This window comes from Nannospalax galili, unplaced genomic scaffold (genome assembly GCF_000622305.1).
Source record: "Nannospalax galili isolate Female #2095 unplaced genomic scaffold, S.galili_v1.0 scaffold72, whole genome shotgun sequence".
Taxonomy (NCBI): Eukaryota; Metazoa; Chordata; class Mammalia; order Rodentia; family Spalacidae; genus Nannospalax; species Nannospalax galili.
In genome coordinates this window covers 9,123,575-9,143,833 of record NW_008336933.1, presented here as the reverse complement: position 1 = coordinate 9,143,833, position 20,259 = coordinate 9,123,575, and the positions used below count along the sequence as shown (strand labels likewise).

The following is a 20,259-nucleotide window of genomic DNA, read 5'->3' as shown; positions in this document are numbered from 1 at the left end:
GTGAACCCCATTTCCTTCTTCTGTAAAAGAGGCCTGATCATCACTGTGTTATGGGATGCCAGCCTTACCTCAGTGTAGCATTAATTGAAAGTGTGTGAAGTAGGAAGACAGTGCTTGGCACATAGGAAATGAACAACAGATACCATTTACTTTAGGAGCATACAATTTAGAAATGTTTATTTCATAGTTTATAAGGAGGTAAGGGTCGTTTTAGGTTTTTGCCTCATTTCCATGACATTCAGTTAAGCTGTGGAGGGTTTCCGAGGTACCAGGCCCCGTGCTGTTATCTTTGCATATTTTTCCTTACTAAACTCTCAAACATCTATATTATTTTAAATGTGGTGAGGCCTCAAGATACTATCGTATCAGAAATTGCTCAAACAAGTTGAGATTTAATTCCAGATCTGTGGTAGCCCATTGTATCTATGGTTCTCCACTATCTGAGTCTTCACGGTCAGATTTGTGCAGTCTGGAGTGTGGCCCCAGTCTTCAAACCTGCTTTGAAGTTTATGTCCTTTTAGCATGCACTAAGCAGGAGCATTGGGGCTTAAAGGACCTGTGGCTTACCTCAAACTGGAATGCTGTTAGGCTGTCCCTTCTGCTGTTTAATAAACAGCTGTGGAGAATAAGTCACTTGTCCATGTGTCTCTCACCATAAACCCAATTTTTAGAATGAGGGACCCATTAACTTCCTCTGGTGGCCATTTTTCTATCCTCATGGTATGGTAGAGAAATGACACCATCTTAACATGCTTGCTCTAATCAAAAAGGATCCTGTGAAGGGGGCTTCCAGGGTAATTCTCTGAAATACTGGTACCCAGCATGCAGGAGACTGACACCTCTAGGATCAGTCACACCTTTGCCAGTGGTGGGGAATCACTAGCTTTTTAGTTTTTCCTTATTGCTCTGTACATGTCTCAGCAGAGGGATCCCTGTGGCTGAGACAGCATTAACAACTTGTAGTGTATGCTTGGGAGAGGTCTCCAGAAGACAACTTTATTACCCTCCACAAGAGGGACAAGGTGGGGGTTCACCTTAGCTTTGTAGTAAGAACAATTTCATTCCACTTAGAAGTCTACAGCATTGAACTCCTGGGTATGTGGCTGTGTGGACCTGGAGAATATATATGGCACACTAAACAGTCACAGTGGTGGCATTGCTGGGTTTGTGAGGCCCTAGGTGGGGATGAATTACGAGTCACGAATGACTTTGTGCTGCGTTGGAAATGGAATCCACATTCATATTCCCATAAGGATGCTTCAGATCTTAAATGTGCCTCCTCTTCCTCAACTTGGAGCAGCACAGTTGCTAGTTCTGGAAGACACTCTTCTTTTGATGGGGAGAGATGGGGGCTGTTGCAAACAAGAGCCAGGAAGGCAGCAGGGGGCTGTTGCAGACAAGAGCCCGGAAGGCAGCAAGAAACGGGGGATCCTGTCCACTGGTACCTAGGTGTTATGCTGGTTATAGCAGTTACCTGAGGAGCGTCAGACTGGTGGTCTTTTGTCAGCAGCTCCCTGGATCTTTATCTGGGATCCCATCTCTGGTTTGATAGATTCACTAATTAGTCATGTACTTTGGCCTCTGTGAAAAGTATTGGGATAACGTTAATGTAAAATATCACATACAAGAGCATTTGTTCCTGCACCAGGTAGTGTACATTGTTGAAGCATTGCTTTCAATAACAAAATACTGGCTGTGCTCCAAGTATATATTAGTCAGGGACTTCTTACATGAATATGGGATAGTCACATGGAGCCCTTTTCAGGAGTGAGGAAGGAAATGAGTAAGTGCCTCTGCATTCATGCAGAGGGGCCTCCAGACACACCAAAGTGGGAAGACAGACAGCATGGCATGCGAGGATGCAGAAAGTATTCTGAGCTTTAGCTAAGGAAGGAAGGAAAATAGAAATAGATCTGTATTTGCTTACCCATGCCTGTAAAAGGAAACCCTGTTAACTTATCTAAGGGTTTAGGAGAGTGGAAGGAGACAGGGCCAGGGATGCAGGGAACGTGTCTCACTGATGGCCTGCTCTGTAGTCAAGTTTATCCTGTAGACTGTTTTCACTCTGAACCCTGTCAGCATATTACCTAACTAAAAAAAATGCTTTAAGGAATACTATTAAAATAAGGCACTACTGTGAAGTCTGAGAAGCATGGCCTGTGTGCTCATCAGCATAATTCTCTGCAAAGGGCTGGGGGGCTTCCTGGGAAGGAGAGATGCAGTTGTCAGATGCCTTTGGAGCCAGAGTCACTTCTTTGCTTGCACTGTGGCCTTCTAGCTTGGTGCCAGTTTTTTAAAAAAAATATGTGCTTTATTATTTTTATTTTATGTGTATGAGTGTATCACCTGCATGTATGCAAGTGCACCTGTGTCATGCAGTGCTGGGTGTCTAATTCCCCTGAAACTGGAAATACAGATGATTGTTAGCTGCCACTGTGTGGGTGCTGGGAGTTAAGCCCGGGTCCTCCGCAACAGCAGTCAATGCTCTTAACTACTAAGCCATCCATCTCTCCAGCCCCTAGTGCCAGCTTTAAGGAACATATTATTTATTTATTTATTTATTTGTTTGTTTGTTTGTTTGTTTGTTTGTTTTATTGGGGGCATATGTGAGCCATGACACTTGTGGAGGTCAGAGGACAACTTTTAGGAGTTGGTTCTCTCTTCACCATGTGGGGATCAATCTTGGGGCTCGAACTCAGGTTATCGGGCTTGCTGGTAAGGTCCCTTATCTGATGAGCTGTCTCATCTTCCTGACCCAGTGCCACTTTTTCGATTTATTTCCAGCCAGAGGGCACCCTCCTTCTTTGCTTTCTCCACTTCCCTTCCCTTCCTTGGATGCCTGCTGCACACTGTTCAGGAAGCAGGAGGAGCCCCCGGCTCTCCCATTGCAGCATCCTACTATTTATTTCTCTGGTATGGCCTGAGCAAAGGCCTATTAAAAATTAATGCTGCACACAGTGATTAATAGCCTGTGTGGAGTCAGTTTTAAGAATTATTTATTCCAGTGGAGGGTGGCCTTGGAAGGATTTTGCAAGCCCTTGGTACATGCTCTGGTTTGGGCTGTTAACCCTTCCCATTTAGATTTTGCTGCCAATGGAAGGTGGTTCTGAAGACTGAGTCCCCTTTTAAATATAATGGATCTGGGAGCCAGGAGGAGAATCTGTTCAATTAGCCTTCTCTCAGGGAAGTCCAATGTTGTAATTCTTTAAGTATGGGATCTGTTGGGATGGTGAATGGCAGAGAGAATGGAAAGACCTCTGTACTGTTATCCACAGTGTGCCAGTCAAACTGCTAGGAATCCTGGCTTTGCACAGGAGGCAATGGAAAATAGATGGTGAGCCACTGTATGCCTGCACTGTATCTTGCCAAGGATGTAACAGTTGTACACAGGTGGCATGTAGTGGCATAGGTGTTGCCTATGTCCCTATTCCTGGGGCAGGTTGGGCGGAGATTGTGTGTGGCTTGCCACAGTTGAGAAGGAATAGGAGTTCTTGCTATCCTTTCATGTGGTTCAGGTCACGGGCAGAAAGGAAGCTCCACCACAGTTCCATAGGCCCCCACCTAGGGGCTTATTCTAGACTCTGTGTTCTCCTTGTGTAGTTTCAGCATCATCATTCAGAAGATGCTGAAGCTTCTGTACCTAGACCTCCTCAGAGGAGCTTGTATCTGAGGGAACTGGAGCTGCTGTGTAGTCTGTCCTCAAAACCTCTGACTGAAATCGCAGTCTTCATACATAACATGGAGATATGGCCAGCTGGACCTCCAGGGTGAATTCATTTACCCATGGCTTCATAGGAAAGACATAGGCATTGGAGACTTGAACTCAAGGCTGAATGTATTCTGAAGTGGTCTTTTATCTAGTTGGCAGTAGACTGAAAGTTCAGGCATATAGTTTTGGACAGTTGCCCATAATGCCCAAAGCTCTGAAGCTGTTTTGAAAAGCCTTGTTCTTCATTTATAAATGTGGCTGAGTAAATTATGATACCTATCCACCAAGAAAAAAGCAAAAAGAAAAGGCCTGGACATGATTTTGCATAGATACATTGTGATACAGGTTAATTTTCCTCTATTACCTCATAAAGAGGCATAATGGATCTGTGTACCTTGGGCATATTTATTAATGTTTAGCCCCAAGTATGTTGTTTTTAATGATTTCTGTTTTACTTCTGATACTTCACATGTGAAATAAGCCATAATTTTAGCTACTTATTTATATTATATATTACCATAAGAAGCATGCCTAGGTGCTTTTTACATAGGATTTAATACAGTAATTTGGAGGTTATGAGTCAGAAGTTAGGAAAAAGTATAATTTATTACTCAATAAATGAGACAATAACTAGTTTTGAAAGTGTGAGACAAAAAAAGGAAGTTGTATTTTAGTGCTAATTTCTAAGTTTTCAATGAATAATTTTGTTATCCATATTTAAATAGTATACACCTTTAACCCCAGCACTTGAGGAGCAGAAATCTCTGTGATTTCAAGGCCAGCCTGGTCTACATAGTGAGTTCCAGGCTAGCTGGTGCTACAGGGAGCCCTGCCTCAAAAAAGACCAAAAAAAAAAAACATTAATAATAATCACTTCGTGTATCTAAGTAACAAATTTAAATTGTCCAGCTATATAAAAGAATATGGTATTTTTGCCAAAATTGCACATTAATTAATAGTTATTTATACTCGTATAATTGCTGCTAAGTCTTGAAATAGAGCCATGGGCTGCTCAAAAATGGGATTTGGAAGATTTTGGCTTTTGTTTCTGCAAAGAAGGCAAAACTAATAATCAAGGAAGTCCTTAAAGTGCTGGAGCAGAGGAAACACAAGGTGTTCGTACTTGGATTTTTTTTTTGTAGGGTCGGGAGTTTTCAAAGGGTCTGAGGGAATGAAAGGATTAAAATTTTCCTGGCCTCGTTAGACACACCTGTTGCCAATTTCTGCTTTCTCAAGTTTCTATGCTGCTCCCCATGGGCTCTGCTCCACAGACCATTAGCATTCATCATCCTTGTGGGCTCAGGAAAGCTTTGGCTGGCTTCCCTGTCTGAGCTTTGCCATAGGCAGGTTTTAGTGTGAAGTAGTTTCCTTCATTTCTGATGAAAGAAACACCTCTAGGGTGATTGAAGAAAATAAACTGAGGGCCAGAGTGGCCCTGGTCTTAAATCCAAAAGAGCAAGAATAAATGTAAAGTGTGGACATCTTATCTTAAGAGTTTGTTCACTATTACAGAATTTCAATCCAAACTTGTGCTTTTTTCTTCCTAGTTATAGACGTAGTAAAACTGAAGGCCTTCAGTAAATGGAGGTTCCTGGAGGGCATAGATCTCAGGTCACTTTCCAGCTCTCTCCTTTGCTGCACTTCAGCCCCGCACAGTCAGGCCATTGTCTCTTGAGGCCTTGAAACCCTCGGACTGTATGAGAGGTGTTTGTAAGCTAGGGATTATAAACTCTGATCATGGACTGTCTTTTATCAACGTATTATTTTGAGTGCTCACTGATGCCTTGAAACTTCTGTCTCAGTCCAGTAGGAGCCCATGATATTCTAAGTAAAGCTTAGAAAAATGAAATGTAAAGCTTATGAACTGAGGTTCCCAGAATAAAGCCACACCTATGTTAAAAATTCTGCAAGGATGATTAGAAGTTCATAAACATGGAGAGCGGGAACATTGTAGACTCAGAACTGAAGTATATTGGGCTATATTTAGCCCCTTTAATAGCCACTAATTGTCCCCCCTCCATGTCTGACTTAACGTCCTTTTGACCAACACATGAAGCCTGTGGAGATGGTATTAATAGACCACTAGCCTTCACAAGTCTAAAGCTAAGAATGGCATCAAATTGCATCTGAAACCTCTAGCAGAATTTTCCCTGCTTTGCTGTAACCTGCCTGCCTGATGTTCCCACCAATACATTTGAAAAGTGCCTTGATGTAAGATTTCCTTTTGTTCTGTAATTGTAAAATCTTCCTGAAACATTTTTTACCTTAGAAAATGGTATTTAAGGTAATCTGAATCTGTGTTTCCTGGGTCGTGGCCACTCATATTTGGCCTAAGAATAAACTCTCTTATTCCTTTTGAGGTAAGAGCTGTGCTTTGTGTTACCAAGTATATAAATTAAACTGTTCTTTATTTAGCCTGCCCCAAAGAGGTTTTTTTTTTTTTTTAAAGGGTGATATAAGAAAATTGCTTTGTGCCAAATTCCCCTAACATGCTCTAAGCATTTAGATAATATTTAATTATATGACAATGAAATCATGATATGAACCTTCAGTGCTGTTTCTGGTAAAATCCAAGCTCAATATAAAAAGGCACATTAACCAAACTTGTTTTTGTTAACTGTTTTTGTAAAATGACCCGTATGTACCTGCCAGAAGTTACAAGAAGATAAAATTCTTTTGTGTCCCCCCCCCCCCCGGCCCACTTTCTGTCCCAAGACTTCGCACATTTCTGTTTGTTAGCAGGATGATTTCTGGTGCTTGTTACAAGCGGATACTTAGGGGCTTGTTGGGCCCAAGCCAGGGTAAACACCACGGGTGTGCACAGCCTTTCTTCCTGGAATACAGTTGTATATAAGGAAGTGCTTGTACATGCAAACTTCACTTTGAGGGCTCTGGCCCACACACATGACCTGTGTACATTTCTCCAGTAGCCCTGGGCAGGGTGGCTTTCATTTCTCATTAGAAAGAGGCTGGCAGAGCCACTCTGCAGTAGAAATGAGTATCTGTTGTTACAACATCAATGTGGATGAATCTTAAATTGATTATGCTGAATGAAAAAGCCAGAGAAAAGAATACATTCTGTATGATCTCATGCTTCTAAAGTCATAGGGCATGCATGTGCCGTCGGGTGATGCTGTCAGTAAGCTGCATGTGGATTTGGAGGTCCAGGATATAAGGTATTGTTTTGATGATGATGATGTTGCAGCAATACTGTGAGTAAACCTAGGACGTCTCACATACAGATTAAGCACTCTACCAATGAGCTACATCCCCAACCATCTTCACTTTTTTTTTTTGAGACAGGCTTTTGCAAAATTTCCCACATTGGTTTTGACCTTGTCATCCTCTTGCTTCAGTCTCCCAGGTAGCTGGGATTATGGCTGGTTTCTGAGTTTCCATTGAGGGGTGGGGAATTACATTTTAATTGTCATGTTTAGGGATTCAAAGTTGAGCAGACCTGGATTTGACTGAGTCACCTGCCCTAGCTGTGTGACTTGGCGCAAGACAGTCTGTGTGGTTTTTCCATTTCTGTGAAATGGGCTGGTAGAGGCATAGTGAGTGCTCAGCAGATGGAAGCCATTGTTTATTTATTTCATGTTTTGATTCCATGGGGTTTAAAGGGCAGATAGACTTGAACAAGAACATGAAATGGCATAAGTTCACAGGGGAGCAGGTTTCCATATAGGATTGGTTCCTTTAGCAAGGCTGAGGAGTGCCAGAAAGAGGCAGAAAAGGACCCTCGCAGGAAGAAAACTCAGGCAACTTGTTTCATCTGTACTCCTGACAGGACCATTGCATCACTTGGCACCTCCTCACCTGCTGTCTGCTTTCCAGTCTCCTCTGTTCCTCTCAGGACCCATTGTTTTGTGTTTATTGTCTCTGTGTTAAAACAGAACTCTTGAGACTGAGGCTTCTCTCAAGTAAAAGGTTTGTTTAACCATTGCAGATGCTGGCCAGAGAAAGGGCCATGTTGAATGACAAGTTCTTAAAACTCCCAGCAGTTGGAATAGGGAGCAGGTGGAAACAGGTCCACTGAGCCATGCTGAAGAACATTTTTGGATAATGGAAGATTGGAGGAAGGAATATGTTGTGCACTTTGACTCTACTTGTGTAGAGATTGGAAGGATGGGATTTTGCCCAACAGAAATCTTGAGATTGAAAGGCAATCTATAAGGGGCAGGGGCAGTTGTTTGTTGCGTCTGGACTGGTTGGATTTAACAGCCCAGAAAGTTTATAGGTGCTCAGGACTCAGTGGGAGCACCAAGCCCTGGTGTCAACCTTAACAAAATTAAAGTCAGTGGTTTCAACATACACTCAGAAATGTGAACCATACTTCCCTATCCCTGCATCTGTTAATTGATTAACATCCCCTGTTTCCTCCTCACATTATCCTTGTAATTAGGACATCTCAGAATTGTTACACATCCTTGATAAAGGTTTGGAGGGCAGTCTACTAAGAGTTTCTTTAACTCTGATTATTATTGTTACTTATAGAAGCCACCAGAATCCCCTGCTTTTTCATGGTCATGGCCTAATGTTTTCTTGCCATTTGGGGTTGGGGAATTGACAGCTAATTGATTTGCCTTTAGAGGGTCCTGGAATGGTCAAAGTGTTTTCTGTATTGGAAAGGCATGCCCATTTTTTTTTCATAAGTTTTAAGATTTATTACCTCACCCTAACATGTTGCAAATTAGTTCTTTTGCTATTTATTTTGCTCAGATTGTTGTCATTGATGTCATTAGCTGAAGGGCAAATTTGATCCCAAGGGTGATAAACTGCTTTATAACATTGTGTGACTTTCTTTGGTGTCCCTGCAGAGCTGGAGGTCCGGTGGGTGGACTGCTACTTTCCTTTCACTCATCCTTCCTTCGAGATGGAAATCAACTTCCATGGAGAATGGCTAGAAGTTCTTGGCTGCGGGGTGATGGAACAGCGGCTTGTCAATTCAGGTAGAAAAGAACCCTATATTGCATTTACAGGTCTTTAAAAAGACTCTTCATATAACCTCTTTTGCATGGTCACTTACAGACATGTCCATACCCTTCTGGGGGCAGCATCTCTATTCTCTCAGAGTGAACTTGCTACACTCCTCTCTGATGCTGTGCTGTGCCAGAAAGCCTTGTCACACCTCATTTTGCAAAGGTTATCTTTGGCGATCTTCTCTGTCAGCACTTGGCTGTTAGATTTGTCTTTGCCCAAAAGATGTTTGATATGTGTCACATGAGTGCAGTTTGCCTTCTAAGATATTCAAGAACAAAGCTAGCGTAATCCTCTTTTGTTCTTATTGAATGCACTTCAGTACCCAGGCTTCAGAAGATGTTTCATAACTATACTACAACACTATATAAAACCACGTGGACCCATGATGCTTAGGTGCTCCCCATCCTCAGTGAAGGTAGCACCATCAAGTGGGGACAGTGGGAAAGACAGGTCACTGGTTAAATTGTAATCAAACTTGAGAAATAAAATAAAAGCTGGACCATTTCTTAATAAAATCAGCATCATTTAAGGGCTAGAGAGATGGCTCAGTGGTTAAGCCATCTCTTGCAGTAGACCAAAGTTCATTCCAAATATCCATGCTGGGTGACTTACAACTGCCTGTAACTGCAGCTCTGATGACCTCTTCTTGCCTCCTCAGCACCTACACACAAGTGCACAGACATACACATGCATATTAATAATAAAGTAAATATTAGAATGATATCTGTGTCTAGATTTTAGATTGAATGGATGTTATTAGAGAACAGTAAGAAATATAAGAAATGAATAGGAAAAGTAAGAAAAAGGAAGAAAAGGAAATCTGTAGACATAAGTGTTTTTCAGCGGAGAACAAGATGCTAGCTGGGTGTGAGTCTAACATCTTGTGTAGATCCACTTCAGATGCCCCTGTGGCTTTCTGTGTACCTCGTTTTTAGATAGAAGATTTGAATAAGTCCTCGGCTTTTTCCTAAAGTTCCTTGTGTCAAGTGCTGAGACATAAATGTGGCTGATTCACTTGCATGTCAGTTGTCATTTGGAATCCTGCATTGCTGGGCATAGTGAGGTTAACGTCCACAGTAATTAACTGATAGTCATTATCGCACCTTAGTGACATGGCTTTGCAAGATCAGTCTTGCCAAATGTCCCTGAAAGTGATGGCAAAGTAACAAACAACAACAAAACAGAGTGACACAGTTATGCATGGTGATGACAGGATGTACTTGAGGTTTTATCTTACAGAGAAAGTGACTAAAGAAATGGAGGAAGAGTCGATTTTATAAAAGAAATTCTGCGTAGTATTTGCTATTTGAACTTGAAGTTATTATGAGAAACTTCTGCTCTGTTCCTAGACTTGAACGTGTTGTGACTCCTATAGTTAAAAATTTAAATATGTGCCTGGCAGGCATAACCACAGATTCTACTTGCTGAATACAAGTGATTTTGTTCCTGGGTACCTGAGGCTGAAGGAGACTGACTAAATGTGCACCATCCTCCTAGCTCAGTTTTGCCATGCTTTCCTCCCCTTTTCTTTGTCTCCATCTTCCCTCCCTTCTCTACCCCCTTCTCAGTAATTCTTTCTCGTAAGAGAGAACTTTCTGTTTTTCGCTTGTTTTTTTTGTTTTCAGTCAGGTTTTCATGCATCTCATGCTGGCCTAAACTTCCTCTGTAGCTGAGTCTGGCTTTAAACTCCCGATTTTCCTGCCTCAGTCTTCTGAGTGCTGGGATTGCAGATGTACACCTCACTTAAGAGAGAACTTCTAAGAAACAGCGTCATCAGTTGTGATTTCTTTTTTTTTCTATTCTTTTCTTTTTCCCTCCCTCCCTCCCTCCCTTCCTCCCTCCCTCTTTCTTTCTTTCATTCAAGTTTCTTGTAGAAGATCAGGAAGGTGTTGAAATAACCAAGACAGAGAAGTCGATGGCAGAGCAATGACAGTGACAGGCATCAGTGGACTCTGACTCATGCCAGCATCTCAGAAAGCATGCTCTTTGCCTGCTTCCATTTAATCTTGCTAAAAAGCTCTGAGATTTTGGCATTACCTCCATTTCATCGTACTTGAGAAAGGAGACCCTGATCAGGTAGCTGGCTTGCTGCTGCTTATGAAGCTTACCCATGTCTTTCTGATAGTGGTTAACTACCATGTAATGCCACCTGAATAATGAAGTGCATGCTTTTGCAGAGGTTAAAAAGTAGATTTCAAACAAATTGTTCTATATAATGTGAAGTGAAGAACTGAAACAGTGAACAAAACTTCACTTGTTCTGGAACTGGTTTCCTGTGTACAGGACTCTGCCACCTGTATACCGTCTCCTATGATGCAATGTGTGTAATTAAAGCAGGAAATAAGATTGCTAATTTAAACTACCAGTGCACACTGGCTGACTGTAGCATATGTGTTATAGTGTACGGAGTGTGGCTTTTCTACATGGCTCATGGAATTTTGCTTTTTCCTCTTCTTTCTTTCACCATTACTTTCAGGCTTCTTAGACTTAGTAATTGTGATGTGAGTGGTGACTAGTCTCCTGATGGTTTGGCTGTTTCCCCACCTCATCCCCAAGGTGTTTTGAGGACAGTACTGAATCAAATTCCAATACTACACAGTTTCCCACTGGCATGACTCAGACTACTTATGCCTTTTCATATGGTGTATGGGCTACAAACATCTAATGCCATCACAGGGGATGACAGCTGCCTATGATTGTGTCAGGAAAGGATTTACCATTCATTGAACTCCTATGAAGTTTAGAAGATTATACATAGGCCAAGGTGGTGAGGAAAGGAGCTTTATAGTAGAAAATAACTTAAAAAGCTACTTCTTTGCCTCCATTAAAATTTAAAAATGGACTCTTCAAACCATTGCAGATCCATTCATGAACAGTCTCTAGCATGCACAAATCAGCAAACAAGGATTTCTTGAAATCATTCTAAGAATGGAGACTGAGTAAGTGTTGTTCCTTTGAGATTATCACAGCACACAGACATAGATGATGATAGCAGAAATAGTGAGAATGTGATAGCAAAGAGGAAGGCTCAGAGAGAATTGTGCTGGGCATTGTCCTGACTACCTTCAGGGCGAAGACTGACAATGAGACAGGGATTGGAAATATGAATTTCAAGGTAAGTTAGGTTTTTGTTCCAAGGTGTTGATGTTATCATTGCTCTGCTCAGTTGAGAGACCTGCTGCTCTTTCCTTTTCTAAGTGTGAAGGGGTTTCCAGTCTGTTCCTTGTTGGTCACTCATCTCTGTAGTCTCTACACATACTTACATGGTTTAGTGTTATTACTCTAAGTTGGTGGACTTTTAGAGGGCAATACTCAAAGCTGTACCAAGGTAGATATGTTGTTTAATAGTTTACATCTTTTGCTTGCAAGGCAGGTCATTAGACAAAGGTTATAAAAGTGATAAGAAGCACCCCTTTTTCTGGTGAAAATTTTCAGTATAATAGTTTGGATCTGGGGTGTTCCCCAGACATTAAAGGCTGGGTCCCCAGGTTGGTGTTGTTGAAGATAGGGCCTGCTGGAATGAAGCACTGAAGCCATGCTTTTGAAGGGTCTTTTGGGACTTTGACTCCTTGCTTTACTCTCTGATGACTGTGATGTGACTAGCTTCCTCTACCATGTGTTCTCACCATCGTGCTACTGTACCACAGGCCCCAAACACTGAGCCAAGCAGCCATGGACAGATACCAGCAGAGCTGTGAGCCGGACCATGCTTTTAACAAAACCATTTTGGGGACAGATTTTTTTCCCTAATTTTGGTATGGTTGAATAACCATAATCAAAATAATTAATATTTTTGTTATCAACATGTTTCTTCATGATCTTTTTGTGATCTGCTCTCCCCAGCCTTGTCTTGAAGTCACTGCTACCTGCTATTGTTCGGATTTCCTTTTCTAGTACATTCTGTAAATGCTGTCATATAGCCAGTATATGTTCTTTATGCATGACTTCTTTCATTTGACATACAGCAGTTTTGAGTTTTTCCTGTTACATGTATCAGTCAGTGATGTATCAGTTCGTTGCCTTTTGTTTTGAAAAGCACGCCATTGTGTAGACATTATTCAATTTGTTTACCTATTCATTTGTTGATGGTCATTTGGATAGTTCCAAGTTTGAGGCTATTCAGTACAAAGCTGCTATAAATATTTGTGTAAAAGCCTTTGTGTGGACATGGTTCTGTTTTTCTGAGAAGAAATCTATGGTACTCTGTTCTATAAATTCAATTATACCAAACTAATTGCTTACTGATCTTTTTTTTTCCCCCTTAGTATTCTATCAGTGCTGAGAAAAAAAAGTTTTCTATTGGAATTATGGAGTTGTGTATTTTATTTTTTATTCTGTCAATTTTTCCTCATGTTGTTTTGAAGCTATATTCTTAGGTGCATGTATTTTTAGAGTTGGTATGTTTTGCACAGGACTTGCTCCTTTTATATGAAATATACATCTTTATATGTGATAATCTTTCTTCTCAAAGCTTGTTAATATTAAAATATCTTTTTCAGTTTTATCTTACCCCCTCCTTAATTACCTTTATGTTGTTGTATTAACATATGTTATACCTATGTACACTGAAAACTTTATAATTTAGTGTTAAACTTTTCCTTTAAACAGTCATGTGCATCTAAAGAACTTGAGATGAAAACAATATTCTTTTGAATTTCTATAGCTGTTTCCCACTTTTCTTCTTTCCTTACTTTTGAAGATTCTTGTTTTTTTCTAGTTCTTTCTCCCTTGGTATGAAAATAGTCTCTTGGCATTTCTTAGAGACTGTGTCTGTGGTGTCTGTGTCTTAGTATTCCTTTGTCTGAGCATGCCCTCATTTCCTCTTTATCATGGAAAGAGAATATTTTTACTGAATGTAGAGTTATGGATTCATGGCTGTTTCCTTTTTCTTAGTAATTTGGAAATGTTTTGTCTTCTGCCTCTGATTTCTGAATGCAAATAAAGTACAGTTTCAGTCCTTGTTCAGTTCTCAATACAGAGTTGCCCATTGTTTTTCCTTTGGCCACATTCAAGGTTTTTTTCTCTGTCTTTGGTTTTCCGAAGTGTGATCTTTCATATTTGCAGCTCTGGTTTTCTTTGACTTTATCAAGCTCTTGTGTCAGGTCTTGATTTGTCTAGCAGAGCCCCTGTGAGGCTCCCTTCTCTCTTTCTTCCCCTGTCATTCAGGTTGGTGATTTCTGTGCCCAAGCTTATTGCCTGTGTCCCCCTTATCTCCATTTTGCTGCTGTGGTCATCAAGTAACTTCTTTTTTCAGAACGTTTTTGTTCCTTTTATATTGACATTTGGTTTTGTTTCACAGTTTTTATTTTCTGCTGAGAATACCTATTTTTCATTCTTACCAAATGTATATTTCATTACTCAGAACAAAGTTACAACAGTTGCTTTGTAGTACCTGTTTGATAATTAGTTTTTAAAAAAATATTTTATTTATTATTTTTTTTACTTTATGTGTATGCGTGTATTGCCTGCATGTAGGTAAGTGCTCGTAGAGAACAGAAGAGACTGTTGGATCCCCTGGAACTGGAGTTATGGACAGTCATTAGCTGCCACATGTGTGCTGGGATTCGAACCCAGGTCTTCTTCAAGAACAACCAGTGTTCTTAACTGCTGAGTCATCTCTCCAGTCCTGATAATTAGTTTTAATAACTGTATTGTCTTGAGATTGACTTCCTGTAGAATTAATCGCTGCTCCCTGGTTCTTTGTGTGGGCCACTGTGAAGGGTGATTGTGTACATTCTGGTGTATCTTTCATCCTGTGGCAGCCAGTGGTGCTTTAGTAGGTGAGGAACCTGCTAAGACTCAGACCTTGGGTGTGACTTGCTTCTTGTTGGTAATGATTCATATCTCATTATGTCTTTGCAGTGCTTATCTGAGTACTTTGAATAGTCTGAACCCTGGGAGAAAGAGACACATGCCAGTTCAGTCTCTGCCAGGTTGGTTTAAACCCATATTGCTCTTGTGCTGGCCTGGGTTTGCACTGTTACCAGAGATGAGGGATTTACACACAGAGAATTAGGGCGTCTGCTTCTGGCTGTCCACCCAGGCGTTTCTCTCACTGTGAAGCTCACGTGTCTTGTTGATGTGAGTTGCCAGTGATACTGTGTCTCAGCAACTGGGGATCACTGTTAGAACAAAATGTAAGTGAGAATAAAGTAAGTCAAGAAATGCATGCTGTGGATTGATTCTCCAGGTTTTGACTGTCCGTTGCAATTTTCCTTCTGTCTGCTTTCCAAACATCTGCTAGATGTTTCCTATACGTGACCAAAGATTTTAGTTGCAATATGAGGGACAGCTAGGCTGTAGTGCCCTTTAGGTTGGATTGTGAAGACACTCCAGGTGAAAGGATAATAGCATGACATAATGCATTACTGGAAATGTGTGATTGTGTTGGCTCCATTTGTACATTTGATCCGTCAACTTTGTTAATCAGGATTAAGACTCTGTGCTTTTGAAGCTCTCTGAGCTCAGTTTGTCTCTGGCTTTTCACTTCCTCCCCGCCTTCCTCCCTTCTGCTGTCTGTCTTTCATCTTCCTTACTTTTCTCTTGTTCTCTGAGTCCATCTTGGTCTTCTTCCCCTTTCACAAATCCCACATGTGTGTGTCAGCCATGTGCAGTTTCTGCCTCATAGTTTTTCCTTGGGATATGCTCTAAAGTTGTCAGTTAAATGTTGACTAATGTTTCTTTCTTTTCCTTTTTTGGATGGATAATAAGATGTTTGCATTCTGTAGTCAGAGAGGTTGAAAGAAATTCTGTGGTCACCTAAATCAAGCTTCAAGATCTTAGGCACATAAATAAATGTAATGATCATATACCCCTGTGTAGACTCTTACGGTTTATAAATGTAGAATCACACTTTGATTATTTTTGTGTTATTTTGTTCACAGTGAATGTGACATGAGCATCTTTTCATTTTGCTGAATATCTGTGTACACCACCACTGCTAATCGTCACATAGCATTGTGGTTACTTCTTTCTGGCCATTTTTGCAGTGATGGGCTGTTGATTGTAGAGTCTTCATGCATGTGTCCTTGGGCACTTGCCTTAGTATTTGTCTGGGGTAAGCACATGCATGTGGAATCCTTGGCTCTTTTCTCTTATTTTACAATGTAGGTAGCAAGCACATATGAGAAAACGTGCCTGCAGTACTTGATGTGTTTCATTTTATGAGCAACCCTGGACAGTTTCTTCATTCTTTGCACTTAATGAGGAAGAACTTCTGTGCTGGTGCTATTTTAATTTACTTTTTTCTTGTCACTAGTGTGATTGAATATGTTTCTAAAAGTTTTTGGTTCAGTGGGTTTTCTAATGCCACTTGAAAAGGATACTAGGAAATCTTTATTATTTCTTTTTTCTCTTACCTCAAGTTATAATTTTATTTTCAACTCTGTTGATGTCCCCTGGATATCCAACTATGGAAATATTTTGCCTCCTTTCCTCCTCACCTTCCTCCTGCAAACAAACACTGTTCTGAATTTTGTATTCCTACCTTGAATTTCATTTTGCTATAGGTATTACAAAGCATATTAGCCTGTTTTTTTTTTTTTTTTTTTTTTTTTTTTTGTGTGTGTGTGTGTGTGTGTGTGTGTGTATTTTGGGGGGTTGCTTATGCTGTAGAAAATTGTGTGGCTTTTTATTGGTGTCCTGGAGTTTTAGTTCATTTGTTTCCCTCCACTTAAATTCTCTTGGGTAGGGTTGGGCTAGAGAGATGGCTCAGTGGTTAAGAGCACTGACTGCTTTTTATAGAGGATCGAAGTTTGATTCTTGGCACCCATGTGATGGCTAACACCTGCCCTTAACTCCAGTTCTAGGGGATCCAATGCCCTCTTCTGGCTTCCACTGGCATTGCATGACATAGACACATACATGCAGTCAATACATTCATACATGTAAAAATAAATAAATTTAAAAAATACATTCACTTGAGTGTGTATGCTGTAGTCTATTCATCTGTTCTTTAATGGATACTTGATTGTTTCCAGTTTTATTTGTTCATGCTGAATGTACCTTCAGATGTATTTGTGTACGGGTGTTTAATTGCTAAGTCACTGTTTATGAGCATCTTCAGCTTTTTGATTATCACCAAATGTCTTGCTGACATAGTTTGCCCATTTTTCAATGCCTTGAGACTGCATTCCATATCTCTTGTTCCTTATATCCTCTTGAATACTTGATTTTGTTCAACTTACCTGTTAGTATAAAACAGTAACTCATTGTGGTATTTCATTTACCTGATTACTATTAGGGCTGAATGTATTTTTATATATTTATTTGACATTTATAGTGTTTCTTTTCATTTTCAACTGGGGCTCATTTTCCCATTTCATTTAACTTATTGGTGGACTATTTACATTTACATTGGATATTATTCATTTGTTATTTTTATGTATTCTAATTTCTCAGGTTTGTGAATTTTCTCTTTTTTAAAGTTGCTATTTCATAAAAGGGATATATATGAAATTATATATTGGTGTCTCTTGAGTAGTTTTAGGTTTCTTTATATCACATCATTCTAAAAAAAGTCACTTCTTCAGGAAGTGTGCGTGGGTGGAAGTTGACAAGCTGCATGCAGATAACCCTTCTGCTTGGCATGCTTGATTCTGGTAGTTTTGAGTCTGATGTTATTGCTGTATCATTCATAGTTTCAGCACTGGGAGTCTAAATATTTAATGCTTCTCCAGCATCCACCTTCTTCTCCTAGTGTTCTGTCAGATCTGGTCCCACCCTCCCTGACAGTTTCTTCTGTCTGGGAAGGTGTGTTGTACGATGCTCTTGTTCAACTAAGAGCTGTAGCTCCAAGCATGCCTGGGGTTTCCATTATATGTTCTGCATGGAACTGGATGTGTTTTCTGGTATAGTTTTTAGTCCTCCCTAATCCTGCTTCTAATCTCATCAACCTTCACTATTTCTCTTCCTTACCTAAAAGTGAAGGCTTTAACACTGGATTCAAGTTCGAGCATGTGCTTGTTCTTATGTTTTTGCACTGATTCTTGTATGTGCCTTGTACTCCTGGCAACATGATTTCTGTACACTGGAAACTTGGAAAGTGGAGAGAATAATCCTTCTAGGATTGTTACTTTCCATGTCTAAAGTTTTGTGTATTTGGTGACTATGTAAAATAATTGCCCCTTGATTCTCCACTCCTTCCCCATCCATGTGGATTCATTTGACCTTCCTAGTGTTCTCTTTCCTATCATCTCCCAATACCTGAAACTGACTCAGTCTGACCATTGCTGTCCATACCCCTGAGTATAACCGGAATGAGTCAACTGGGACATGTCCAAATAAGAACTCTGTGAATTTGGCCAGTTTAGATCACTCAAAGTGGTCATCCCTTTCATCAGTCTCCATTATTGTTTCCAGCTCTTCACTCTCCCGTTCACCCATGTTTTCCTGAGACGTTGAAGCACTTTCTGCTGTGGGCAGAGCATACTTCTCTGTTCTGCTGCTTTCGCTGATGGGATATTAGCACATGCGCTAGGAAGAGAGGCTTGGCATGTACTTTCCAGTGGTTCTGTTGTTATGAAGGGTCTTTCTCTGTGTAGTCTGCTGGTTTTGCCACAGTTAGAAGCTCATGGAGTTTTTCTTCATCCAGTTGCCAGGCCTGAAGCCCAACTAGTCTAGACAGCTGGACCCTAGTCCTGCAGATGCCTGGTGGTTGTTGCATGCCAGGGAGTCTTTCTGCTGATTGTCCATCAGCCACAGCTGGGAAACCAGATGTACTTCCTGGTTGTCTCGCATATTCATTACCAGCTTTTCAAAGTCTTGTACTTGGGATTATCTCTTCTAATTGCCCTTGGTAGTTTCTGCCCATGGCAATTTCTGCCTTAGTACCCCATGTGATTCCTGCTTAAGGAAGATGGCACAGTGGAAGCACAAGGGCCTGGGCCATTAGCACCTAATTGCTGTCAGCCCTGGACACTTCCTGAGCTGCAGATCTCAGGAAAGTCCTACAAATCTCACTTTCTACTTCTGTGAGTGAGTGACCTTAGACATCATTTCCAGATTTCCTTTAAGCTCTCTCATTCTAGAATATGGTCTGCTAAACAACTCAGAATTTTTAAACAACGGGTCTTGTGTTTTGTTTTATAGAACAATATGGAACATTACAGACCAGCAAGATTTTGCTGTATATTGTTGGTTAGGCAGGTTTCTTTTCCCTTTAAAGACAGTCTCAGAGACAAAACAAAGCAGAACAACTAGGATGCTCATATAATTGAATTTTATTTAAAGCATTTATGGAACCCTTGCTTTATGGGATCACAGCAGCTTTGCAGGCAGGTATGATGTTTTCCCAGTGGCTTGATTTTATTTTCTCCCCTGCAAAAAGGCAATTTAGAAGTTTAGGAATTATTTATGGTACTGTGGGGATAAACACAATCTGCTAAGTTATTTTTCTTGTGTCTTTTTTTCTAAGTTCATTTCTATATTTTAGGCTGGAAGCAGTGGCCCCACAAAATGGCCGTGTTATGCTCAAGGAAAGAAAATGTAGTGTCATTAGGCATAATTTATGCCATATTTTAAAATTTTGACTTTTTAGTTGATATTCTTTAGGATTTGGATAGATTATATATTTACACAAGTATGCATACATAAAGATTGTATGGGAAACGATGGGTTGAAAACATTCGACACTTTATTATAGGGCATCTGCGTTAGGGTACTGAGAGGTAGAGGACACAGCTATGCCCAAACTGATTAGACGAGGAAGCCCCTATAGTACCCTCACCAATAATGCCCTAAAACTCAAAACCAGAACCCTTCTCTGGACACACATCCTAGGATGGAGACTTTCAGAACTGCTCTTCTGTTGACTCTGGGGTTGACAGTAAACCAGGAGGACATTGGAAGTTCATTTCAAGAGAGTAGTGGTAAACCATGAGATGTTCTTCTAAAATTCTACCTCTAGGTAGTGTCTTTAGTGTAGGAAAGTGGTTGATAACACAAGTGGCTTGGAAGATCTGTTTGGCTGTTAGACTGTGTCTGGAATTGCAGTTGTTGCCTATTTGGGGACTTTAAAGGCATTAAGAAGGAAAAGTTCTCAAATATCTGTTATGGGTATTTGAAACTCCTATTTACTATAACCATCTTCACTTCCTATTCCTTCAGCTGCCTTTTACTAAGCACCTGTGTGGCAGGCTCTGCTAGGTTCTGTGCATGGACAGGTAGTTTCTGCCTTTGAGGTATCTATGGTCCAGGGGTGGAAAATGACAAGGAAGTCACTATGTCTGTGGTTTGGTGGTGACAGTTAAGGCAGGAAGTGGTTCCTGGAGAGGTTATGCAAATAAGATTGAGTACGTTTGATGGCTATCTGGTGAAGAGAGCTTTTGCTGGTTTAAAGAGATGCAGGGAAGTAGATGGCAGCTGTACATGTTCTGGGGTCACTGACACATATGGGTTGCTGGGGTATACCAGCAGGAATGGGAAGCACGTCAGGGAGGAGTCCAAGCAGGGTCAGTTGAACGGCTTGGCATGCAAAATAAAAGCCCATAGATCTCATGCTATTGGTAGTAACCATCCACCGGGAGACTTTAAGAAACTGACGTTGCTATGTGAGTAGAATGGCAGGTTCA

The 20,259-nt window shown here is 40.7% G+C and overlaps 1 protein-coding gene across 6 annotated transcripts in view; it reads left to right on the top strand.

Moving 5' to 3' along the window:
* Fars2 (phenylalanyl-tRNA synthetase 2, mitochondrial) overlaps window positions 1-20,259 on the top strand; it is a 542,959-nt gene that overhangs the window by 186,391 nt on the left and 336,309 nt on the right. For all 6 annotated transcript variants that reach the window (XM_008831656.3, XM_029562861.1, XM_029562860.1 and 3 more), the window contains one exon: window positions 8,527-8,658. In XM_008831656.3, the coding sequence (XP_008829878.1) occupies window positions 8,527-8,658 (132 nt within the window). The remainder of the gene's footprint in view (window positions 1-8,526; window positions 8,659-20,259) is intronic.